Source organism: Opisthocomus hoazin, chromosome 19 (genome assembly GCF_030867145.1).
Source record: "Opisthocomus hoazin isolate bOpiHoa1 chromosome 19, bOpiHoa1.hap1, whole genome shotgun sequence".
In the NCBI taxonomy this organism is placed as follows: domain Eukaryota; kingdom Metazoa; phylum Chordata; class Aves; order Opisthocomiformes; family Opisthocomidae; genus Opisthocomus; species Opisthocomus hoazin.
In genome coordinates this window covers 15,755,420-15,781,622 of record NC_134432.1, presented here as the reverse complement: position 1 = coordinate 15,781,622, position 26,203 = coordinate 15,755,420, and the positions used below count along the sequence as shown (strand labels likewise).

Sequence of the window (26,203 nt, the reverse complement as noted above, 5' to 3'; positions counted from 1 at the left end):
TGGAAAACAGAATCTGCAGTTGCAAATTTGGTAAAATACATAGTCACTGTCTCGCCTTTCACAATAGTAAATACAGTTGGCTTATAGAAGGAAGGAATAAGATGCTTCAAAAGCATCTTTAAATTCTGTGCATAAGAAAAAATAATCTTTGGGGGCTGTAGTGAGTTCATATCCTGAAATGTGGAATTTGATCCTAGTTTAAAATGGAGTAATTTTTGCCCATTTGTGAAGTTAAATTGAAGATTCATCTGCAATATTTCTTTGAACTGTGGGAGTGTATAGCCTACCTAAATCATAAATAGCACAGATTTGTGTCTAGTCTCTAGCAGTGTGGTAGTATCTGCTAATCAAAACAAATACGATCTGTCTGATTTCCTTGGCAGGTTGACAGCTTTTGCTTTAAGGATTCTTGGACAAGTTAATCAATATATAGATCTTGATGAAATTTCTGTTTGTAATTCACTTTTGTGGTTCATTGATAATTGTCAAATGCCAGATGGGTCATTCAGTGAATTTTCAAATTACCAGCCAGTGAAACTAAAGGTATGAAAACCAAATATTTTCTGTGCATATACAGTAAAAGCTAAAGTCAACAGGAGGTACTGTGTTTTAGGAATGCGAGATATTTTAAGCTGCATTTCACCAGAACGCCTATTCAAAATAATTGTGCTAAATTTGCATTTTTCTAAATTAAAGAACAGCACAATCTTGCAAACTTTTCTTTTTCCCAGTAAAAGTGGCTGCTTGCCACTTCTTAATATTTAGAAAAAAAAAGGTAGGTTGATTTTAAAGTGTAATAGTCCTGACTTGCCAATAACTTTATATGATTTTGTTTCTTTTTTACAAATAAGCTATTACTTTCAAAAGACTCAACATATTTTCATGCTAAACCAAAGTGATATTTCTTGCATGAATTTCTATTTGTTTCCTCACCTAAATTGTAAAAAGTTCTGTTTACTTAAATTAACTGTTGTTTCTGTTTAATTATACTTACGTATTTGATTTTTTTAGGGTACATTACCTAGAGAAGCTAAAGAAAAATCTTTGTATCTCACAGCATTTTCTGTTATTGGAATTGAAAAGTCAATTAAAATATGTCCTACTCAGGTAAATAATATTTTTAATTCTGCCAGCAGTCATGTTCTGGGATTCTGATTTCTTCCATTTTCCTTAACATTTGTTCAAAGAAATTAAGAGGCTTTTTTCAATGTCAAAGATTACTATTTATTTGTTTTTGTTAGATTTGTCTTTCAAAATCAGTTACAGAACAATAATGAAATTCTGGATCACTTCATTGTAAGATGTATTGTAGAACATACTACATATACCTATATTGTCTTGATAGATGCATTTCTTTAAAAATAAGTCTAATAGATGTAAGCTGTAGCCTGTTCATCTTTTCAGAAAATCCATGATGCTAAAAATAAAGCAGGAGATTATTTGATGAAAAATGTGCAGTCTGCTCAAAGCCCATTTACTATGGCGATAGCTTCGTATGCTTTAGCGCTTGTGGATTTAGACCACCACTCCACACGATCGGCGTTCTCTGCACTGAAGAAGGAAGCATCTGTCATAGGTATTATTAAATTCTCTCAGAGTTTGTATTGTAGCTGCCTCTCAGGTAGGCAGTTCTTTTAGTATTTTTAGATTCTCTAATGTGATGGCACTACTTGGGAGAATGAATTTCAGTGATGCTTGCTTTGGCATAAGTGAATTTTTAGTCCTGTGTGGCCTAGTGTTTTTGCTAAATTTTGCTTTCAGCTTTTCAACAATACAAGGTCATTAGGAGTATGGAAGTCAGCTAGGCATCTATCATTCCCCATTGTGTCACGTTTGTTCTAGCTGTAGGCTTCCCTTTTATGCAGGTGTCCGTAGTGGTTTACTTTTGTCTGCCGGCTCATCCTTATGATGTATCCACTGTCTTCCTTGGTTCAGAGTGGATTTTTTCACAGTATCTGCCACTGCCCTCTTTTGTTTTGTTGGATTTTCTTCTTAATTTCTCACCGATTGATGCGGGACTTTGTAGTCTCTTGTGAACACTGTTGCTTCTTAGTGTATTTTGTCACAGGCAGGGGACTCAGACTGGTCTCTGCCAAGTAACGAATTCTACTGGAATAGAAAAGCTTTGTCCTGTCTGCTGAAAGTGGCTTTAAACAACAAAAAAATTAAAATCTGTATTCTGTTTGTTTGGCCACTCTATCGCTGTTCAGGACCAGCAGTGGTCGGATATGCATCAGATGTTTTGCATCAGGTCTGTTCATCATCAATTTCTCCTATAAACATCAGACTTACTAGTGTAAGAGAAGTATATCTTCATCTCCTGTTAAATGCAGAGTGAGTTTCTCCTTTTCTCCTTGACCTGCATAGGTAATACTTCACCTTGTGTAGTCTGGAGAGAGCTGTTGCTGTGTTTCAATCTGAAACCTTCCTCTTACACTTTTGTAGGTGACCCTCCCATTTATCGTTTTTGGAAAGATACTTTCAAAGCACTAGACCAACACACTCCCAGCTCTGTTACTGCACAAATGGTTGAAACTACAGCATATGCCTTGCTTACTACTTTGCTAAGGGGGGACCAAAACTATGCTAATCCAATCATCAAATGGTTGTCTGAAGAGCAAAGATATGGTGGAGGATTTTATTCAACTCAGGTGAGCTTTTAAATATTTTGCTCATTCTTCAAGTACCAAAATCTGAGACGTCTGAAGAGGGTAATATCATTAGAAGACGACACTGACAGTGTCGATGTCCTATGTACGGGATTAGTATCAAGTGACTCTGTTGCCATGATATTCTTTGTCTCTGTGAAATACGACTTCTTTTCATGAAGTCTGTTATAAATAGAAATTTGCAAGCTGATTCCACTAGATTCAGATTTGCTGAAGGCAAAAAGTCATAGGAGGAAAACTGTTTTCCCAAGTTCTTTGTAAAACAGAGTAATTCATTTCATGACATGAAAATGGAACGCAGTGTAAGAAAGTATGCATTTTTGCATGACAAAAACTGTTAATATGGATAAATATACTAAAAGTCAAGTGAAGGTTGCCAGTTTTCTAATACACTATCAACTAGTCATACTGTATAAAATATTCCAATTCCTGCAGCCTCCCTTTTTTTAATTATTAATAATCTATGAAGAAACTGAGGAGTGCTGTGTATGTTTGTTGCTGTTTCCTTGCTGCCTTTTTAGTACTTGCATGCATTTCTTTAAATTGCACAAATATGTGTATGAGCATAGTGTTAGATGTGTTACCACTGCGTTAAGCGTACTGCCGAGACACTGCTAAGCTGTTTAGCTGGTAATGCTTACCATTATTTGTGATCGTGTTTAAGTGGCCGAAAATCAATTACTTTGTTAATACATTTTCACTTCTTTAAATTTCTGGCAGGACACAATTAATGCCCTTGAGGCCTTGACTGAATATTCCCTTCTTGTCAAACGGCTGAATTTGGACATGAATGTTAAGGTAGCATACAAAAACTATGGAGACCTTCATCTATTTAAACTGACAGAAGATAATTTCGTGGGAAGAACTGTGACAGTAAGTGAATAGTATTGCTTTTGAACAGAATTCTTAGCAACTTGTTAAATAGTAGCAATTTCAAAGTTCAAATCATTAAAGTAGCTTTTTCTTTTAATAAACAGATAGTAATTTGGTATATCAAATGTTTAAGGACTTTGCTTATCTGCTCAGTTTAATGTATTTGAATATTCATTTAAATTTAGTATATCTGCTTGTTCTGATGAAGGGTTTTTTTGTAGAATCTGCGTGTAGCATCAGGCTTTAATATGTACTTAGAAAGTAGACAAGACAAGCAGACCGTCTAACCTGAATTGTTGTTAATAGTGCTATCTTTATTATTAACTTACAACTTTTTGTTTAACATTAATCCTTTAGGTACCTGTGGATGATGACATATATGTAAGCACTGGAAGCAGCACTGGCATAGCTACAGTAAATGTAAGCACGCAACCATTTTTTTTTAAATGGAATCTCTGGTTTGTTACTGTCAACGTTGAAAATAACCCCTGAAATTTCTCATAAACTATTCCATTTGTTGCCCTTACCTTCAGACTGAAGTGATGGATGTCGTTAAGGCTATGTTTTAGATGAAGGACAAGCCATTGTATGACTTCCGGCTAATGAGAGAGGCTGTGAAGTTTCCTCCTTTCCATCAGAGGTTTTCTGTTCTGTAAATCTAAATAGATGATCAGTGCTTATCAATTGTTCCTGCCTCTGCTTAGACAGCCAGACAGGGAAGACTCAACTTAGTGATCAGTTTTGAGAAATTGCTCAGTTCTCTGTTATTCTGGCGTTTACTCCTAGTTTATTAAGTAATGTCATTGAGAAACTATTTTCCTGCAATGTTTGAAGACATCATTTTTGTGTGCCTAAATATTAAGCTGTGGCCATACTATATTTTCTGCTAATCTTTCATAGCCTCTTCTAGTATCAAACTTAATAACATCTGAAATGTACACATTCTTGTGTACTAGTATTTATATTCATAAAATATCAGGAGTTGTTTGGATAATATTTTTAGTCTTGTAAATACAAATAGCAAGTGTTGTGGTTTTGCTCAAGGATTCCCTGTTTTGTTCTGTGCTGATCACTTACTCTGCTTTGCATCCATCAGAACTAATCACGCTGTATAGACTTGTTTGTACTGGTATTATATTCTCCATACTATGAGTTTTCACAGTTTTATGCCAGTTTTGAGGATTGTTTACTGCTTCTGTTTTGTCTAATTTATTTGTACTTGTGTAGGTGAGGACAGTATATAATACAATCGGTACTTCTGAAGAGTTGTGTAACTTTGAATTGAAGATTGTTCCAAAGAGAGATGATGGTAAAGGGTTAATATGGTTTTAGATATTACTGCTCAGGTCAGTGCAAGGGAGGGTGGGTAAAAAAGCCTTGCTTTGTTTAACAGAGTGTTTCTTATTAAGAATGAAACTGTAATAAATTCTGCTGCTTTCTAAATGCAAAACGGGAAAAGAAATTGGTAGAAGCCTTTTAAGCCCTTCTTGAAAATACTGCCTTTTGGTGAATAGAATTAATTTTTAATCACTTAGTTAGGTGCCTTTTTGTCATTTGTGGAAGAGTTTTTGCACCTGGGGAAGGGAGGAATAGAAACTTCCAGAAGAAAGCAATATCATGGGGGGTGGAGAGCTTGCAGTGAGCTCTACAAGGTAGTGGGAGTTTTAGTCCAGTTACAACACGGTATATAACCACATTCTAAGCTTTTGTCGTGAAGTAGCTTTAGTAACATAAGCACGCAATAAAGTACATTAAGCATTAAAGCTGTAATTTCACCTGAATTATAAAAGTATAATGTGACTTGTTTGTGGCCAGACAATGAGTTCTATTAAAATAGCCACCAAAACAATTTAAAGAATTGTCTTTCAATTATGAAAATGCTTTATGAAAATTTTGGATTGCTGCTTCTGAAGAGTTATAAAATTACTTATTTGACTCTACTTGATATGAAAAGGTTACAGAAAAGAAGATGGTGATCCACTTGGACGCTTGGAGGCTTGTGCAAAGTAAGTACAGCTGATGAGGTTTTTAGATGGTTGGTTGGTTGGTTGTTTTTCTTTCCCCGGTGATTCAGCCAATGTTTTGCATTTAAAGATTTCATTGAACTAAATGCTGGTTCTAAATGTCCTGGGTTTCCTAATGGTCAACGCCTCTCCTTGCAGAGGCGGAACTCCCAGCTAACGTGCTGAGGAATTAGGGCAGTGCAAAGCAAATGCACTGTGTGTCTATGTATGCATTATGAAATTAATCTAAGAATGTTACAAAGGCTTTCTGGTCTTTTGTTTTTTCTTAGTTATGGTTTTAATATTACATTAGCTGACACTTATATTAAATTTATTTGATTTTTTTTAAGAGATTAAAATGTTTTTGTTAATAATTGCACCTGGTCTTCTGATTTCTTTTCAGAAGTGAAGTGTTTCTTCACTTTTATGTATGTTTGTAAACAGAATTAGGGCAAAGGTCATGATCTCTTTGGGAGGAAGTTTTTCTTTAATTTAAATATGGGTTCTCCTGGAACGTAAGTATTAAGAAAAGCTTCTTTATGCATGATATCGGCATAAATCTGAAATGATTCATCTGGGCTATTTTGCTTCATTATGGGTTTACCATGGTCTAAATGTTGGTAGAAGTTTCCTTAGGATTTTCTGGGATCACTTTTGAGGATTTCTTTTTAAATTCAGTGGTGTTTAACTAATACTATTTTTAATATATTTTAGGTACAGGCCCAGTGCAAGAGAGCCGCAGTCAGGGTCTGCTCATGCTGTGATGGACATAGGTTTGGTTAGTGGATTGGTAGCAAATACAGAAGACTTGTCTACTGTAAGTATAGAGAACTATGTTCTTTTACTGAAGCTTTGTTGACAGAACTGTAATATTTACTGTTCTTCATCTTTTTCTGTTAGCGTAATAGTGCAGATTTAGATCATCATATCCTCATTGCTTCTAAACACTTCTAATATAATGAGAATAATCTACCTGAGTCTAGATTATGGATTTTTGATAGAGTCAGAAGCTAGACAGCTAGTTAAAATTTGACATCTAGGCTCCCTGTGTTGTTAGGGAAAAGACAAGAGTGGACAGAGATTGGTTGTCATCTGTGTTAGGGTAGTGTGACAGCCTCTGGAGATGCTGTATCTGCTAACGATAAAGGGGACACTGTTAGTATAGACACCTAACGATAAGTTGGCTAAAGTTTCTGAACTGAATCTTAACTGTAGTGCTTGTATTCACCCAGCTCCTATTGACAAGCATGTGAGTTTTAGTTAAAGGCAATCAGAGTTAGAGTTGTAAGATTTAAATAGGATGCTATACGTGGACTCAGGTATTCTTTTAAGAATAATTAGCTCTTTAATTCTTTATTATATTCACGTAATGAGTAAAAGGATCATTTCCTTAAAAGAAAACAAAAAGAAAAGTGAGAGTATGAGCATTATAAAGAGGCAACTGTAAAATAAGGATTTTTTACATCTCAAAATTATGTTAAAGCTACTGATTACAAAGCCTTCAAGACCATCCAAAAACGTTTAACTTGTTTAAAAGATTTTTCTCTGTTTTTCTCCCCTACAGCTTGCAAGTGGAGTTGATCAGTTGATAGCAGATTATGAGATAAAAGATGGGCATGTTATTCTGCAGATAGACTCTGTATGTTACCCTTTTCATAACTGTAAGCACTACTTTAACTCTTTGGAATAATTTTCCTTTAGAGCTCTTTAATTCATGTGCCTTTCAAATAGGTGCCAGCTGACAATTTTCTCTGTGTTGGGTTTCGAATAAGTGAGCTTTTCCAGGTTGGAATGCTAAATCCTGCCACATTCACTGTGTATGAATATCATACACCAGGTATGTGTTCCATGTCTTCAAATTCATGTTTGTCTTTTAACTCTTTATTCCTCATTAAAAATGGTATTTTTCCATCTTCAACAGCTTTTTAATCCTTGTTATTTTAAGCTCAGCTAACTTTTGACTCTCAAAGTTTCAGTGCCAACTTCTTGGAGTTTAATTTTATATATGTATTTATTATTTCTTTTTGGATCTTCTAGATAAAAGGTGCACTATATTTTATAACCCCTATGGAAATGAAAAACTTGTGAGATTGTGTGAAGGAGATGAATGCAAATGCATGGAAGGTAAACTGTTTTTAATATAAACTGTTTTTAAGATGTTTTCCCGTTTCACTTGGTGAGAAAATGCAGTGTAGTGCTTTGGACAAAACCACACTAAACGCAAGGAAAAAAATCCTCGTAAGAACACTGCTGTTGTCCTCTCCAAATTTTGCATTAAAAAAATAAAAATTTTACAGTGTGTGCAGTAAGATCATGGATGCCTGACTGGATCAAGTTCAGGGGATTGAGGGTGTTATTTTGTATGTTAAATATTCTTGTTCCAACATGTAATCCCCTAAGTACAGTGTTTCTCAGTTACAGTAGATTATCCCAGACAGGTGGAGGTTCATGATGTTTTATTTGAGGACATATGATGACGTTGTCTTAACACTGCCTTTTTTTCTCTCTTAATGTAGCTGAGTGTAGTAAAGTACAAGAGAGACTAGATCGGTCAATAACTGCTGATAGCAGGAGAGAAGCTGCATGCAAGAACGATATTGCATATGGTAATATTTGAATTGTCATTACCTATTTCACATGCTCTGACTGAAATGTTTACTTGTTTACTACTACTGCAAAACATTTTGTTCCAATAAGATCTTTCGTGATTAAAATTCAGTAGGCTTGAAAGTGGCATACAGTATATGAAGGCGACATACTGGAGCAGAGAAGAGCAAGTCCTGCTCATACCCTCTGCTGAATAAAAGACACATAACCAGGGTTAGTGCACCCGGGAGCTTGATCTGATGATGAGTTCTGCTAATAAGCACTGTGTCTCTCTTGCTTGGTACCGTTCTAACATGATCATGTGGCTGTGGGGTCAGAGGCAGCTTTGGGGCATCAGATGAGAGCATGGGTAGAGCTTCTATCAGCTTAGAGCACGGGTAGAACGTGTTAATGTTTCTTAGCCCTACAGTGTACAGCTGTAGCCATCATTTTCCCAGGAATGAGTATTGTAAAGGGACATTACATTCTCCATCTGAGTATCTGTAAGACATTTAGTATGTATTGCAGGAACAAGAAATTACAAAAAGTTTGTTTTGTGTTGTTCTGCAGTTTATAAAGTGAACGTCTTATCTCGCAGCGAGGAAGGTTATTTTGTAAAGTATTCTGCAGCTCTTCTGGATCTCTATAAAAGAGGTGAGTGTCCTGTTTAACAATTTATTTAGAGTAAAAGCTGTCTGTTTGAGACCACTGAAGCAGCTGGAAAAAATCTGCAGTCAAACCTAGTCATTCCATGAGAACAGAAAACCGTAGTCTCAAATACAACCTTTGAGAATTCTTTTGTGCCCTGAGAAAGGCAGTCTTTGGCTGATGTTTTCAAACAGCTTTTCTGTATTATAGCTGTTGTTAACAAACCAAAACTATAATCAGTCAAATGCCTTTTATGTGACAAAACAAGGCGAACATATTCCATAATCAGTTAATACAGTTGTGAGCTGTTATTCAAATGTCTCATTGATTCCACAGAATGCCCTCCCTTACTGTATATGCAATGATTGAAGTGGGGTCGTATACACGGATATACCGTGCCTTAACTTTTCTCCGATTTTCATAGGTTGGGCATGTTTCTGCTCCTGGGAGAAAGGGCTTTCGAAGGTTCTTGGGCACTCACTGCCTTAGGTTTGGGAGAGGTAGCTGCTCATAGGTCCTGTGGAACTGAAGCTGATATTCAGTCATTTTTCCTCTGAGTTTAAGCATCCAGTATGTCCTTATAATTACTATATTATAAAATTAATTAGTGTGCACAAGGCTTATTTACCATTCATATTTAATTTTTTAAATATTTTACAAGAAACATGCTTTATATCATCAGATTTTCCTGTTCTATGACTAGTGGCAAATAGATCCCTTGGCTGTGCCGTACTGTAGAACAGTTTGGTGTCTTCTGTCTAATATATGAGTGACTGGAAATTCTCTTAATGAAATTTTCAATTCTTGACATTCTACTTCAGGGCAGGCTTTTGCTCAGAAGAATAATGAAATAACCTTTATTAAAAAGAAGACCTGTACAGATGTTGAACTGAGCCCAGGAGAGCAGTATTTGATCATGGGAAAAGAAGCCTTAAAGATAAGCGTTGGTTACAATTTCAAGTATGTAACTTAACAATCAGAATATTTAGAGATTTAATCTTAAAATGTGCGGTGAAATGACAAGTGTTTGTATGTAATAATTCTTGGGGAATATATAATTGATTTAATTTTTTAAGTATTAGTTGGACCAATAGTGACAAATGTGTTTTCAGATGTGTACCTCTAAAACAGGATAATGAACACAAAGCAAGCAATTTTATAGTGTAATTTTTTTCGGTTTGACATTTTCCTTCCCAAATCTTAGCAGCGAGTGATCATTTTTTTTGTCATCATAGATTCCAGTACCCTTTGGACTCCAGCACTTGGATTGAGTGGTGGCCTTCAAATACAGCATGTACATTTTGTCAGGAGTTTGTAAATACAATGGAAGATTTTGCAGAAGATCTCATCATCAGTGGCTGTTGATTTACTTGGAGAATTTTTACATGAAAAATACAGATGAAATCTCATTTAAAAAAAAAAATCCTCAGCTGTTTAGTAATTCTTTCTGAACTTAACATTCATTAATAGTTCACCTTGAAAAATGGTCTTTGCTTGTATTTTATAGCCATGTTCTTCTAACATAGTAATGTTCAAGGTATGATATTTAAGCTTGGATGGGAGAATAACGCAGAATACTGCAAAGACATTTGAAGTCAGGTGAAGTGAAGTGGGTTGACTGTAAAACGGACAAACACGGGAAGTATTGTCTTGTGCCAGAGTAACACTTAGAGGCATTAAAATCTGATATCTTATTAAATATAACCCTTCCTTCATATAAAAAAAAAAGGAAAAATAAAATTGTTTAGCAAATAATTTTGTTACAACTTTAATTTCCAAGCAAATTAAAAAAAAAAAAAAAATCTATCTAACCTAGCACAATAGCATCCACATATTCAGGACAAAAACCTTACTCAGTCCCAGTTCCTTTACAGTGACTATTTTAAATGTTCACTTTCTTTCTTCGTTAAAGTGCTGTACTGAATAATGATGGAAGAGACCTCCTAAAGCTATTTTAGATTATGCCAAGAGCCATACTGAAGTCAGGTACTCCTGATCCCGTTGTGCATTTTAGTTCACTTATACCTGCAGGTGACAAAGTCTTGCTCTTTTTACCTAAGCTAGTATTCAGGCATTCATCTTAACATGTTGAGTGATATTTTTCATTCAACTCATGGTTTGAGTAATAGATTTTTAAATTAAACAGTCCTGAAGATTTACAAAGTTTTAATAAATTATTTTCTTCCAGTCCATGTCTGAAATGAAAAAATTTACTTTAACAGTGTACTGAAACACTGAGATATGGCTCAAACAAACAACCCCCAGTCCCTGCAATGGAAATGAGACATATTGGAAACTTACAGTTTGAAACTGTTATGGTCAACTTTACTTTTTATAAATAAATGAACTGAAATTATGATGTTAAAAAGCAGCCAGGAAGACCATAAGTATACTTGGTGACTTTAGTTATGAACTGATGCTTATATGTGTGGAAGATACTCTCATTTGCAGAGCGTTTTGGCATGGAAAGTTCTTCAGATAAGTAAAACATTCACTAAGAAGCTTTTTAAAATTGTAGTTGTGTATGAAAGAGAGAACTTTCATTCCAGGTTTGTTAAATCTGCACTGGCAGTTGCAATTTGCAAAGTGGCAGTAGTATATTGAGAGGATTAATAGTGTTTTCTAAGGAATTTTTTAGAGAAGAGTGAATGGAATGTTTTGGACATGCCATGACAGTTTGTCTGATGAGACAAAAAGTGTTTTTCTGAAGTGCTGCATAGGTCTGCTGCAAAAGCAAAGCTATTTTTTGTTAAAAACTTGGTATTTTACAAATAGTGAAGTCACACAATAACTTTGCGCTCATCTCAGACTTAGAAAGATCTTAAGAGGCGTGTTAGTTTACTTACAAATATTTTTGCAGAGTCTGGTACGTATGTTAAAACAAGTTGAGCAGCCTGCTACCTTGTCTTCATTATTTATGTTAGATAGCAGAGTGCTAATTATTTTGCTTATATGTCATCTTCAGATCAGGCCTGTTATGATGAAAAAAATTAACATGCTTCTGCTTTTTAAGTGGTATTTTTTAATTAGTACCAATATTCAGAACACAATTACTGTTTTGCAATTTGCATGTTCACAAAAGTGGAACTGCGTATGATGTATTTCTCTGCAAAACTGTTATCAAGAAAATTTCATCTTTCCTTGATTTTTAGATTTCAAAAGAAGAAATTATACCCTCTTGCAGCTGATTCAGGCTCTTAATAAAATGATAAAAATCACCTTACACTAATGTAAATGTTGTTAGTCTAAGGTTAAGAGAAGGCAGTGTTAAACCAAGTATTAAAAAGAATATAGTTGTGCTCCTACAATGAAAAACCAAGCATGTGATTCAGGGGAATCCCACTTTGAGAGAGATTAGTTCTAGAGCTTCCCCTTGCTGATGATGTGCTAAGAATTTCAGTTGTTAACCAGTTTGGTAAGTCCTCTTTCCAGACATTTTTAATTGTTGTTTATTATATGGGATATTTCAACCAATTTTAAATACGTTTGATGTTCTTGTATTTGGTTTCTTCTGATAGATGGTGTTTGTATGTCATCCATCTGTGTAGAGAAAACAGACTATTTTAAAACTAGTAGTATGTTTCTCACTGCTTGTATTTTAGAAAGACCGTATTTTGGATATTAACCCTGCAGTCTTGCTAAGAATTGTTTGAACAATTATAATAGTAAATAACCATAGTGTAACTTAAATTACAGTATTATTCAGAACTCATATGGAATTATATTTTCTTAGTATTCTTAATGAAAGATAATTTAATGTTAATTTAAAGAAAGCCCAGGTAGGTCCACGGTGTTGTATCACGCATAGAAGCTTGCTTTCCAGATAGATAATGCTGTTTATCGTTAATTTTTACACCATGCTTCTTTATTTTCGAAAATTCTTTTGCCAAGAGAAATGACTCCCCTTTTTGTGTAGGCATGAGGATTTCTTACTGTATATGAAGGAATATACACAGCTCTTGAAACACTCCCAGTTTTCTGCTGTGGCAGAAACAGCAGAGGGAGCACAAGAACATCGTTTTCATATAGGTCCTATTAGTATTTTACTTTTCCCCCGTGTCCTCCCCCCCAACAAAAAAACTTTTAAAAGACATTTTTCAAAAGTTCAGATACTGAAAATGCTGTACATGTTTCCTAGTGGATGGAAAAGAGATGCATTCTCACCTGTAGTGCCATAATAGTAATTACATATCTACTGGCAACATTTTTTTTCCCTTCATAACACCCAAATTATTTGTCAAAGTAGTTCACCTGCAAGACAGTAACCACCCCACAATCTCTGAGATTCTTGGACAAATTTTAGATTTACCAGAGATGGTATCATAGTCAGGGCTGTGGGATAAAGCATGGGCAGAGGATGCAAAGTCCTTTCTGATCAGCTGAGAGTTCTGAGCGTAAGAGAGGCTGCAAGCGGCAACACAACCGATAGGTCAGGGTGCAGTACTCATTTCAAGAATCGTATAATTACCCCATTTCGGCCCATGGAAAAATGTGATGTTTGAGAACGCAGAATGGGAAAGGTACTTCGGTGCTGCTTCCTGCCTTTTACAGAGATCATGTAGTCTAAATGCAGCTTAAAACCACACAAACGAGGAAATTCAGCCTAACAAAGCCCTCCTTTTCTTGAATTAACCTGGGCTTTTCTGGCAAGTGCACCACCTACTTGGTAGCATGTAGTGAGTAACACTTAAGCTACAACTTAAAACGTGTTACATGAAACAGGAGATGTTTTAATTTTAGAATTTTCTGGAGCTTGTGTTTTTAGCATAGACGCTTGATGATATTTCAGCAGACTAGGTTACTCAGTGGTTTAATTTTATATGGTCAGCTTATTTCAAAAGTTTCTTACCACTGTGTGCATTGTGCTGATAATGGCATTGTGAGTTTCTCAAAACTGTTAGTCGTGCAATAAAAGGCATTGATCTGGAAGCACGAGTAGGGATGCTTAAGGTGGTTCCTTTGCATGAGCGAATCTTGCAATGCTGAAAAGTATTGGTAGCAAAATACGTGCAGTAGCAGCCCAGAGAAATGACGTATAAACTAAATAAAACCTGTGTGAAATAGATATTGGGAACAGAAATTAGAGACATTAAAAACGATAGAATAAAATCTAGAACCATAGAAGGGCAACCTGTTTCTAAATTCGTAAGAGCTAACGATAGCAGTCTTTGGATTGTAGTGCTGCCTTGTCACTCTTACACTCCTTCAGCCTCTCTCTTCTGTCTTGAAATCTCCACTCCTGTAAACCTGTAGCACTGGAGGAGGTTTTACCAGAACAAGGTTTCTGAGGCAGCTCCCCTGAGGCTCTATTTTTAGGGCAGCATACGGGATGATGCCTATTAGAGAATACCAATTACCGCTTTTTTCATCTTTCCTCTTAATTTGGTTCGTGTCTTCACAATTCAAATTTGTGTGGTTTGGGAATTACCGACTCATTTTTCCAGCCTCCTCATTGGTTTGGTTAGGTAAATTCTTACCGCAGTCCTTAAATTTTTGGTCTACGTTTAAGTACGCTATTACTGCATGTTGATTGGCTGGCAGTTTATTTTAGTGTGTGCCCAATGCTAAATCTTTTTCTTGTTTTTTTTTTCTTCAGGATTATATTAACATCTGCAGTTTAACTACAACACCAAAAAACAGTGATGGCTTTAGGCTAAAGTTTTTGGTTTCTCTTCGTAAGAGAACATACTACAGCACCTCTGTATTCGGAAGCTCTGGTGTCAAGCATGCGTAAGCCATGAGTAGCTCCCGTGCTTCTGAAGAACCTATGGAAAAGTACACGAGTAATGCTTCTTCCATATACATTTGTCCTCTGTGCAAAATGTTTCTGCAGAATCCAGCACAGATACCGTGTGGACACAGTTACTGTATGTCCTGTGTCATCTGGTTATTAAGGTAATTCTATCATACAAAACAATGATATTAAATATTTTCAGTATTCATCAGTCACTGCGAACAAAACTGTACTATGCCTAGATGGGATGTTCACGCAGCATTTGTAAAACTTGTTGAAGGGGCTGTGCCCTTATTGCTAGTGGCTATTCTGCATTGCAGTGGCCACCTCATGCTCAGTGCTGGTGGAGGATCCGGAGGCTAAGCAGGTGTGGAGAGAGTCATCATCTTCTGCTAGTATGGATAACCTTTGCCTGCTGGTATAAAATTATGTTTGTACAGCTCTGTAAATATATGCAGCCACTTCATATCCTCTCTGTGAAAGAAACTATTTTATTCCTGAGGTTTTCCTTTTGTACTCTTTTCTAATTTCTGCATTTCCATTCCTGACACTAGCTGATGCTATTTTTATGCTCGACTTTCTTTTTTTTTTTAAAGAAAACCCCCAAAATCCAAAATTCCTAAATAATATGCGTGCTATTCATTATTTGTATTTTAAGACACATTAAACTGAATCAACGTCTACTGCAACTTAGGTAGATTTACAAAAAATGTTACCTTGGCATTTGATAACTGAATTTGACAGTTAAAAAGCCTGCTGCCTTGCCTCCAGGAAAGTGGCAGATGAAGGGCCAGACTTTTCACAGATCCTGGCACATATCAGCTTGGTTCCCCGTAAAACTGAGAAGTTTCATACAAAGTACAGTTGCACACGTTTTTATTGAATAGTTGCCTGAAAGCAGCACATCCAAGAACTTTAATATTACTGTTTTCCCTCTGTCTTAGGAATATCCTTGATCCAGAGTGTTTAATGTGTGGAACGAAGATAGTCACAGATAATGCAATTTTTAATTTTGGCTCTGTGAGTATTTTTTTTTTTTTAATCCTCCAAATTTTCTAAGAAGTGTAAGAAGGTAACACTGTATCCAATAATAACTGGATATAAACTCAAATTGCAGGGAGAAGTATACTCAAATGCTTAGTGGGGATGTCTAGGCAGTCCACTTGTAAACATTTCTACTTCTGAACCATACAGTATTGTTATGAGAGTAACTGTGTATTATGAGATCTAATTGTCTCTCCAGAGCGATACATCTTCTCATAAACCCCTGTTTCTTGCATCTGGTAATAAATGCAGATATTGACTCAGCTATCCCTGCTAAGGTGGACCCCGAAGATTTCTTTAAAGCACAATGATGTCATTGTATGAAAAAGATCAAATTGTATTCAGATATCATAGCCATGGGTCACACTAAGATATTAGTTAAAATAATTCCCATTCTTCTTGCACGGTGTAGCTAAGATGGCCTTTAAGAGGCTTAATTTAAACTCTGCCTATATCATTAGTATACCTTTGCTCTGGCTTGTGGTTACTAGTATTTATGAGATTTGTATCAATCTGTTTACCAATTTTGTATTCACATTGTGTGCTAGATAAAACCAGATGAAACTATGAGCAAGGAGATTGTCAAGATTATAGCCAAGGGAATGAACAAGAATTTTCTTCATTCGGGTCAATCTGATCCATATGAGGTAAGTCATAGTTAACATAGAGAAGGACAATGTAAGAAATAATATTTAATATGTATGGGTTATAAGTAATTAATTTCCAGGGAAATAACTCTGTTACAGCCGTATCCCTTAATCAATGTATGTATAGGAGGGCCAATTCTGCATTGCATGCGAGAATTTCCTAAGACTGGTGGGACTAAATCATCCCACAAGGCTGTTAATGGTTTCTGTTGCAACTTAAGGCTTCAAGGATCTTCTTTGCGTTCTCCAGCTGACATTCTAGAGTACCCTGAATATCATATATGCTGAATATCAAACTTGTACACAGTATAACACTGCATAAAAGGACAGCATTTTCTCTCTCTTCTACACAGAAGGGTTGGATTTTTTTTTTTTGCATAAGCGACTTTCAACCTGATAAAAACCTTAAAATATTCCAGCGTTGGAATGTCTGTTTTTTTCAACATCTGTAAATCTCAAAGGGCTTTGCAAAGACTGAAAAAGAATTGTCGGTACTGTGATGCATATAGTACTTAAAAATACAGAACTAGAACAAAAAAAATACTAAAAAGAACTTGCAGTGGATTCATTTGATGGACTCAAAGCAGTGAGTTATAGATGAGGAAACTGTATTCCAAAGGGCAGTCAAATGACTTTCTTGAGGCTGCAGACAAGGCCGGCCGCAGCACTGGAACATCGACTGAAGTATTCTGGCATTCAGTGTGAGTTTATCAGACCGCAGTGACCTCAGAAAGAAAAGAAAGAGAATACAACAAAGGAGATGGCTACATAAGCAAAACAAACATATTCTCCTGTTTCCTCTCTGTGTCAAAGAGGCTTCAATGAGTCTTGAGTAATTTTTTTAATATCAGACACCAAAATACATTTTCCTATTAACTGCCAATGGCAAAAAAAAGACATCTGAAAGAGTGTTGACTATCAAGCAGTCATAAAACCAGATGAAATCACAAAGACAGATATGGTCTTTGTGGGTTGTGCAAAACGAACCTTAGGTCCTGTTAGCTTATTCAGAAGTGTATTTTATTAGTTAGTAAGACAGAGAAGAAGGAAATAACATGGGATTGATTTTAGAATCTGCTGCCATGCTAACTGTAGTGACTTGTAGTCGGAGAGTTCTGAGGTATTAAGCAACTTACAGGATTAATCCCAGCAAAAATGGAAATTCTTGGAATAATCACTGCTTAGATGACTCATCTGTATTATGAAATGGAAATTAGTTCAAAACACGTTCTGTACTTCCGTTCTTACTGGGAATTCTGGACATCAGAAAAGTCCTTTTATATCTGAATTGTACACAGTGTTTTTCTATTCCTTCGTTGTTTATATACATGCTGTGCAAGTTTCCAAATGTTCCAGGCTTTGAATCACAGGTTAATAGCTTTAGTGGTTCCAGAAAAACATACATTCAACTGCTACACTTCTGTAGGCTACCAAAAGGCCAGCCAGGCTCTGTATGTGGGATTACTGGTCTGCCTACACTTCACTTACCTAGAAAGCTGTGTACTTCAGTCCAAGTTTATTCTCACATCTCCTAGAATGGCTGTCGATTCTGGTGAGATGCCAAGGATCATGCATAAACAGGATTTTTATTGTAATTTATTGACATAATAGCATATCATAGTCGACATACCCTCCAAAGTGAACTTCAGAGTTGCTTCTAGTGATATGCACAGATAATCTCTGAAAGCTAGGCCCACTAAAGTAAATTAAATGAGTTTGTTCATTATACCTTAATTGATTTGTAATGTATTTTCCAGATTATAAGGAAGAATTTTTTTACACTGAGGGTGGTGAAACCCTGGCACGAGTTGCTCAGAGGTGGTCAATGCCCCATCCCTGGAAACATTCAAGGTCAGGTTGGATGGGGCTCTGAGCAACCTGATCTGGTTGAAGATGTCCCTGCTCATGGCAGGGGAGTTGGACTAGATGGGCTTTAAAGGTCCCTTCCAACCCAAACCATTCTATCGTTCTATGATCAGCCTTTGAAGAACAAAATTCATGAGATGCCATTCTAATGTGATTTTCCCTGAATATTCTTGATATGTAAAAGCTGAATTGGTTTGATTCCTGAGATAACAACAATTCTAAGGGTTAATACTATGTAAGCCTTTTAGTTCTTTTTAAAAATATCTATTTCTGTAAGTGTCCATTGTATTTTACTGATCTTTAGACAGCGAAGTGTCACGAAATGAACTGATTTCTCTCTTCGCTTCATTGCAACCAGAAATTAAATCTATTGATCCAAGCTAGCAAGTAACTTGAATAGACCAAATTCCACCCTATTATGCAGAGTGACACGTGAAACTCGCGCTCTTTTGGTCTGGTCATGAATGCTGCTGTGCTGCGTTTAACTACTGTGACTAATTTAGGAAGAGAGCCAAATGGTGCCATTCTCTGGCCACTGCTTTATTAGTAGTGCAGAACTTATTTTGTGTATATAATCTTTCAGAATATGCCACAAGCTCTAAGTAGCCTTAGCCAGACAAGTGCTCTGTCATATATATTTTTTTTTTTATTAGAAATACCTACAGTTTTAGAAGAGGAACGCTAAATCCCTCAGTACCTTGAAGTGATTGTCATAATTCTTTCCTGGCTGACTTGAAAACATATCATATTAAATACCAGGTGAAAGAGAAAATTGAGTACATGAGCTAGTAGGATGCAAGTCCAAGTTACCATGTAATTTTTATTTTGTTATGATGGTACACTCAGAATCTGAAATCATCTGGAAGAGGAGAAATACTCACTTCATCACACCGAGTTGTTTGTTCAATGCAGTTGGGCAATGTAAAGTCAGCATATCACAGCAAAATTATTTTCTGTCTTTCTATAGTAATGAAAATGTTCAACATACACAGCCCCTCTTCTGAGTCAGCAGGTGGGATCCTGCATTGGGTAGAGCAATACAAAATCCTAGAGTTGAATCCTTAATAAGATTTCTTTCAAGTTCAAAAATCTTTTTCATTAATAATCTCAAACTCCTTTTTCCACGAACAAAGAGTTGTGGAATCTACTGACAGGGGTCAGTAAATTCATTTATAGTAGGGGTGTGGAAAAGATGAGTGAAAACACACTAAGGAAATCCATTTTTTCTTTTGAGTGAGTATTATTTTGTAATTTAAAAAAATCACTCTCTCTCTGAGGACTGCAAATTTGGTGTTCATCCATCACGAGTTGTCTCACTTGACCCTGCCTACACAAGCTTATTTTCAGGCTATGTAAATGTTAATGTTTATGCATGTCTCCTAGCAAAATGTGTTTTTAATCTCCTGCTGAATTCTTACATCAGAACACACTGAAATTTGGCATGGCCATCAGTTATTTTCCAGTAAAAAACCGCCTTATAGGATTTACATATGCCTTCAATTTTTAAGATATTTAATAATGTTTTCCTCTCTAATTAGGAGAAATATCTGGGTTTGGCTCTTTCATTCTCCTGGGAACGAAGAGTTTGGTTTTGCCAATTGCAGGGTCATTACAAAATTCCATTCTTCATGTTAAATTTTGCTTTTCAAGTTCTGAATGAACTTGGAATTTGGAAACATGTTTAAGCAGCAACTGATTTCCTGGAAAATACCAAACTGAATTAAACACCGCAACTGTCATAAAAAGAACATGCAAGTTTAGAAAACAATAGCAGAGAAATCTTGAGTAAAGATTGCTATATTCCACTCTTTATTTTCTAAGCCAAGAAATAATTGTTACACACAGGTGGTTATTAAAAAATAGTTACATTTACCCATGCTCCATAGCTAGAAGTCATGAAATGCAGATTATTCTTAAGGTGCCGCGGTTCAGACTGTATCTCCTTTATTTGCTACTTGACAACTAAAAAGGCAATTTCTTTTGCAAGTAAACCAAACAAAAATTTATAGTTGATGCACTTTGAATCAGCTGAGATATTAAACCACAAAAATTGGGGTTTATAATGGAAACTCAATTTTCTCTTAATGACAGCAGCCTAACTGGCGCCGGTTAAAAGTACTCCAAAAGAAACAGAGAGAGGTTCAGAGTCTGGGTTTAGCACACTGCAAGCTGGTTTCAAGGAACCCTGTCATGGACTTCCATTGTCTAATTTGGCTTTACAAAAGTAACCTCAGCAGTGCGTTGTTTCCACTGGCTATTATATGTTCTCTGCAATTTATACTGAGAGGCTGTGGAGCACATCCCCAGCTCATGCTGTTCAGTTATTTTGGAGGAGCCATACTTTTTATACTTGATATCTAGATCTGTAGATGCAGTATTGCTTTAACTGAATCGCAAAAAGTAAAAGTGAAAATTTCTTTCAAAAGAGAAAATATTTTATAAAGATGTCGCACATCCACACACAAGGAGATTCACATTTCACTGTGCCAGTTTATACCTGCTGAAATGTGATTTACAATATATAGACGTAAATTCTAGTGTTGGTGACAGACTGGGCATAAACTGCAGCTGTAACTGAAGACTTGCACTTGCTCCATGCCTCCGTGTCTGTCAGTTTTCCTTCATTATTTATAAAAAGCAATATGCCATAAAAATCTCATTTTCACTTCCCAAATCATAAAATTTTCCGTAACAGCCTACTGCTGTAAGGTCCTAGAGAACATTCAGCCCCAGGCTCTGACAGCTAGGTAGAAATAGATATGAGTTTCCACCATTGCTGTAATTCTGAAAGTTTGGAGTCACCAGTCTGTGCAATATTAAAAGGTATTTCGTTTCTAGCCCCAGTTAGCTGGGATGTGTTAGAACAGTATGTACGGAACAGTCGTTTGAAGCAATGTTTGCAGTTGCTTTTGCTGGAAGGAGGGTGATCTGGAGATATGGTTATAAGATGGAACTGGAAGTCAAGAGGCCTGTTTTGGTTCCAGTTTTCACTAAATTTTCACCACACATCCTTCATGCCATGTTAAAGAGTGGTTTTGGGAGAACCATGTTGGGTTATAATCACAGCATTAACCCTCAGAGTTGAGGGTTTGCTTTCAGATAAGAGCTTTCAAAGCTGCCAATAAAAAGCATTAGCTTGGTGAAATTTAGTGCAGGGGGCACAGGCTCTTGTGAAGGCCGGTACTCCCATCGACAAGAGAACTCTGGAGATAAATTTGTGGCAGAGACGTCAATTCCCGGGATGAATCTCGTTGTGCTTAGTGACTGAAAAGGCAGCACATGTTTTTTTCCGTACCAAGTACCTACATAGTCAGAGATGTATCTTCACGCTAAAACTTCGAACTCCATGAAACTTGCCCAGCTTGTGGTTATGAACAATTACTCAACCCAGGCTGATGGGGGAATCTTTTTCATGTCCCTTGTGTCATTTGTGGCTTCCTATCAAAGCTAAACAATTTCACCATTTCAGTTTCCATATGACACTGAAGAAGCCTGGCAGGATCAGCTAAGCTTCTGTTTTGGTCAGGAATCTCAAAAACAAGCTACGATCAAGAACTTCCCATGGAAACATGCCTGGTTGAAGTAATCTCTGACATAATTTAATAGGATTCCATGGATTGATACCAGAAATTGGGGGAACGTTTCTAAACCCACATGAGTTCAAATCAAATTCTTAGAAAGCCACGTTCCTGTGTATCCTGTATCTGTGTCCACGGGCCCCATGTCTGCGGTGGTCTGGCTGATCTCCATGCCTGGTTCTGAGCAGCTCCGGGGCGAGTCCTGGCAGAGGGCAGCCCAGCAATGCTCCCCAGGGCCCTGCCTGCCAGTCCTGGGCTGTGAAGCAAAATATTCATTGTAAGAAAAAGAGTTTACATGTGATTTAAATAACCAGATTAAAAAATGCTGAATTTCCTTCCTGCCCTTATCTTGACACAAAGAAAGTACAACCTTACCTTGTGAAAACTTGCCACAATTCTGAACTGTTGTACGATGAAGCCAATCTGTATTCTGATTTCTTCCAGGATGACCCATGGTTACTGAACCTGAACAGATGGGAGCATTCATTTCCTGAGCACTTTGTGCCCCATTCACTTGCTTTGGGGTTTCGACATCCAATTTGTGATGCAGATGTTCAGCATGGAGTTACAAGGTTTGCTTTCTTGGCTGAATTCCAGGGATGCTGCTGGGAACTTGTATGTGATGATGTGCTTTTGGAGTCCCCTCACTGGCAAAGCTGCCAAGGTACTTGGCCTTGTGAGAGGACTCTCTCTATGCAGGAATTTAAACACTAAGTCTGCTTGCCTCTGTGCAGAATATAGACCTGTCGTTCTCTATGTCTGCTTTCTCCCACTTCCAACTTGACTTTTTCATTCAGGCTTCTCCTGTGCTTAAGATAGATTTTTCTTTCTCCTTCAAATTCCTCTTTTAAGACATCCTGGTTTGTGAACACTCCTGAGTTTTCTTTGTGTAGCAATGTTTTGATGGGGACTTTGGTTCACTTTACCATTTTCCTCCTGTGGACTTCTGCACGCCCATAAAATACAGGCACAGAGAGACATTGGTGGTGATGGTGTGGAAATTATTCAGGTTCATGAACCCTGCTGAAAGATACTATTGGAAAGATAACCCCAGTGGTGTTAGTCACTCTACAACAGCAAAGTGAGTTATTGTCTTGGTGGGAGAGAGATGCAAGTTAGTGCATAGTCAGTCTCTTTTTTGCTTCTGTCACATGTAAACGATCATCTTCTAAGCTTCTCTTTCTTTTGCTCTTATTAGCAAAATTAATAACTTCTGAACGGGTTAGTGGAGATTTACCATAACGTTCAATGTCCCCTCTATTCTTGTCATTAATGAGAATTAATGAAGACATTAGTAAAGAAACCTATTTCCTTTTTCTGTTTCCACTAATTAGTCCTACTCAAATATACTGAGTTTTCTGATAATTGTGTAGGTTTCTATAGTACACCGTACAATTGACCTGAGCTGTCGATAGAATACCCGTATTTTGTCAGCTGGTTTATAGTCAAAAGATGTTGAATCTTGTTTTTTCATGTTACATCCAGAGCTTTGGAAGAGTGTTTTGGCAGGCTTCCTGGTGGGCACAGCTCCCATTCCCAGAGTTCTCTACAAAGCATTAAGAATGGAAATAGGCAGCTAAGAATTTTCCAGTTTAGATCAGGCTCTGTGTACATTAAGAGAAACAGAAGCATAACCACAAGTACCAGCATAAGCCCTTAATGCAGACAGGCTGCAACAGAAAGCAGAGCTTAATCTGGTGAAACTGTCATAAACTGGTTCATGCCAGCTTCACAGGTCTGTACCCCTTGTTTGTCCTGATATGGAGACATCGTGAGAGAGACAGGTATACCACCACGGAGTTTCTTAAAGTAAAGAAGGTCTGCCTAGTAAGGTTGCCTGAAACCTGAGGCAGGCTCAGAAATCTCTTAATGATGTTCTGCTCTGAAGTAGTATTGCTTCTAGGAAAATATCAAGGCCACTATGACAGAGAGAAACACTTTAGTTTTGTCTAGCCTCTTCTCTTCAGGGTGATTCCTTGGCTTGTATTGTGGAAACTGCTTTAGTGAGTGACTGAAATAAGACAGAAGGTACACAGGGTCCATTTTGTGGATGCTTTTTTTTTTCCCCTGACGAATGCTAAAAAGGTGTTCCAGAATATCTATTATTTGTAGAAAAAAAAATTTAAAATTTAGTGGGAAGCTGAGGCTAATACTATGTTACAGAGAATATGATCTGGAAAAAATCTTGAGGCAGAGCGGGGATGAAGAAAAAAAAATTGGTTCCTGATGTCTCTGAAGATTACAGTCCAACTCTTTTATGGAAGTTAGTGGGAAACTTTCCATCTCCTGTAATATGAGTTGGGCTGGGTCCTCAGGATATCACCATAACAAAGCAGAGCTACAACTGGTACTAGGTGCAGGCAAATATAACAAAAACCTTTTAAAAGATTTTATTGTAAACTAGAGATTGAATTGTGGCAAAGGTGTCAAGTTTTCTGAGGATGACGATATATCAAATCTCATAATGCTTCATATTTTTTTTAATCTTGAAAATGAATTGATGAAATCTCACAGCTACTGTGTTGTACTCCTATTTTGTGAGTAGCTTAAGTCAGAAAAGAAGTAGTAGCATAGAAGTTAAAGAACTACTTCGTATCAGAGCTATGAACAGGGAGAAATCTGGACTTGGAGCACTTGGCTCCAGTTCCTAGAAGTACTGCATCTCCTGGGGACTGGATCTTCTACCAACAAGTTTCCTTCCTGTGTTTTACCAATCTTTCAGGGTTTCCTGGAACATTTGTATATTTCCAGATAATTTATACTAAATGAAAATTATGTTTTTATAAAATGAGACATCCCTACCTCAAGTATCTCTCTGAAATGAGACTCTCAGCCCTGGAAATACACTTAGCATCTGAGCCTAAATTCCATTTTTAAAGGTACTAAGAAATCTGTTTCATTAAAAATCTTAAGCCCTTGGGTTATCTTAAAAAGATAATACTCAAATATATTCCCTCATGAGCTTTTTTTCTTGGATGCGAAAATTTGTCATTCACCTGAAACAGTAACACAGTGCCCTGCAATTGGTGGAATGGCTCTGCAATGAAGCTAACTTCAAATTTTAATCTCTCTCTGAGCCACATCCTGTTTTCGGTTAACTGATCTCATATGGGGGAAATTTACCAGAGGAAATATGTCTAGTTTGGAAAGTACCAAAAACTTATCTTTAGTTTCTTTGTGTAATTCAGCACCTTTTAAGACAGAGATGTAATAGTTTCGAGAAGTCTATGGCAAAAAAAAAAAAAAGGAGCAATCTGACAGGACAGAAAGGAGGCATATAGCTGGCTTTTCATCCCGAAACAGAAACTGACCCACTGGTGTAACATCGATCTTTCTGAAATTGTTAATTTACATCTCTTTATATTCCGAAAGCTTAAAAGCCACATCCAGAAATATTTCTAAAACTTATTTAAGAAATTAACTCACATCCTGGCAGGAACTGTGCCAGATTAACTTGCCGTGACTTTTAACAACCCTAAACCATAAAACAATGAAAGCAAATGTTTCAGGCCATAAGGACTAAGACTGTATCACACTTTCCCCATAGACTTCTAACTTTAGTTAATATGTGGCCCTGATAACTCTGCGCTCAGAGGATCTACAAATACATTCACAGCACAGAGGAGAGAAGGAAGTAGAAATGAAGAGAGATTCCGTGTGGTTCTGCAGGTGTTACTAGGGAAAGGCTTCCCACTCGCATAGGTGGATGTTGGCATTTCAGCTGGAAGCCCTGGGAATAACTTTCATAAAACTGACATCGTTTTCTCCTTCCACAATTTCATTGCCAAATGTTGCTAACATCCTGGCTCTTAAAAAATGTTACACGTGCAGGTACTGTGGCTGTATACGATCAGATAATTGCACACCCACCTTGCTAATTTAGTCATTTTCTTGGCTGTGACAGCATTATGGAACTGCACGTGATGCTTTTCATCTGGTGCGATTGAAGTGTTTTACAGAAGGAAGCAAATGTCACTCCCTCTTTACAGAGGAAGGTGGAAGCGTTTACTAGGGAGTGGTTTATCCAGTAGCACTTCAGTGATGTGTGGCTCTAAGCTGCGTGGGTACCCTAAAACAGACTCTGCAGGTGGCTCCATCAGGCTTCTGCGTACTCCTCTCTATAATGACAGCTTCCTTTGCATGGTCATTCTTAAACTGTTAAAGCCTTCAGAGAAAAATCATGTCACTTGTCAAAGGCCTGTCTAATTCAAGGGAAAGTAAATACAGGATCTTCTGGCAATGTGAAGGATCAAATCCTTCTCTTGGAAGCAGTCTTGCCTCCTGATTCCTGTGGGACTGCAGGGTAGAACTGAAAATAGCATTTGGCCCATAGGTGAATTTTTAATAAAAGTTAAAGTAATTGTGGACACAAATGTGGGAAACTTTTGGGATTCTTGCTTGCAAGAATAGGACTTTTATTGTTAAAAATGCTAGCCACCAGAAGGTGGTCGTTTTTTGTCTCCAAGTCCCGTGAATGAACTAGCTGTGGAAAGACATTGCCCATGCAGCAAACGGGTGAAGTGTCTTCTGGTGCAGACAGCAGAGCCTGAAAAGG

General features: G+C 37.0%; 2 protein-coding genes across 7 annotated transcripts in view; both read left to right on the top strand.

Annotated features, from left to right (window-relative positions):
- C5 (complement C5) overlaps positions 1-10,537 on the top strand; it is a 28,720-nt gene extending 18,183 nt beyond the window's left edge. For all 3 annotated transcript variants that reach the window (XM_075439512.1, XM_009940828.2, XM_075439511.1), the window contains 16 exons: positions 384-543; positions 1,012-1,107; positions 1,405-1,576; positions 2,446-2,651; positions 3,390-3,542; positions 3,900-3,962; positions 4,770-4,851; positions 5,497-5,548; positions 6,260-6,362; positions 7,110-7,184; positions 7,277-7,382; positions 7,583-7,669; positions 8,062-8,151; positions 8,702-8,785; positions 9,601-9,739; positions 10,015-10,537. In XM_075439512.1, the coding sequence (XP_075295627.1) occupies positions 384-543; positions 1,012-1,107; positions 1,405-1,576; positions 2,446-2,651; positions 3,390-3,542; positions 3,900-3,962; positions 4,770-4,851; positions 5,497-5,548; positions 6,260-6,362; positions 7,110-7,184; positions 7,277-7,382; positions 7,583-7,669; positions 8,062-8,151; positions 8,702-8,785; positions 9,601-9,739; positions 10,015-10,144 (1,798 nt within the window). In that variant the 3' untranslated portion in view covers positions 10,145-10,537. The remainder of the gene's footprint in view (positions 1-383; positions 544-1,011; positions 1,108-1,404; positions 1,577-2,445; positions 2,652-3,389; positions 3,543-3,899; positions 3,963-4,769; positions 4,852-5,496; positions 5,549-6,259; positions 6,363-7,109; positions 7,185-7,276; positions 7,383-7,582; positions 7,670-8,061; positions 8,152-8,701; positions 8,786-9,600; positions 9,740-10,014) is intronic.
- A 104-nt stretch (positions 10,538-10,641) lies between these two features.
- TRAF1 (TNF receptor associated factor 1) overlaps positions 10,642-26,203 on the top strand; it is a 36,847-nt gene continuing 21,285 nt past the window's right edge. For 2 of the 4 annotated variants that reach the window (XM_075439514.1, XM_075439513.1), the window contains exons 1-4: positions 10,642-14,674; positions 15,458-15,533; positions 16,106-16,204; positions 22,093-22,220. In XM_075439514.1, the coding sequence (XP_075295629.1) occupies positions 14,517-14,674; positions 15,458-15,533; positions 16,106-16,204; positions 22,093-22,220 (461 nt within the window). In that variant the 5' untranslated portion in view covers positions 10,642-14,516. The other 2 variants (XM_075439515.1, XM_075439518.1) reach the window with 2 other exon arrangements.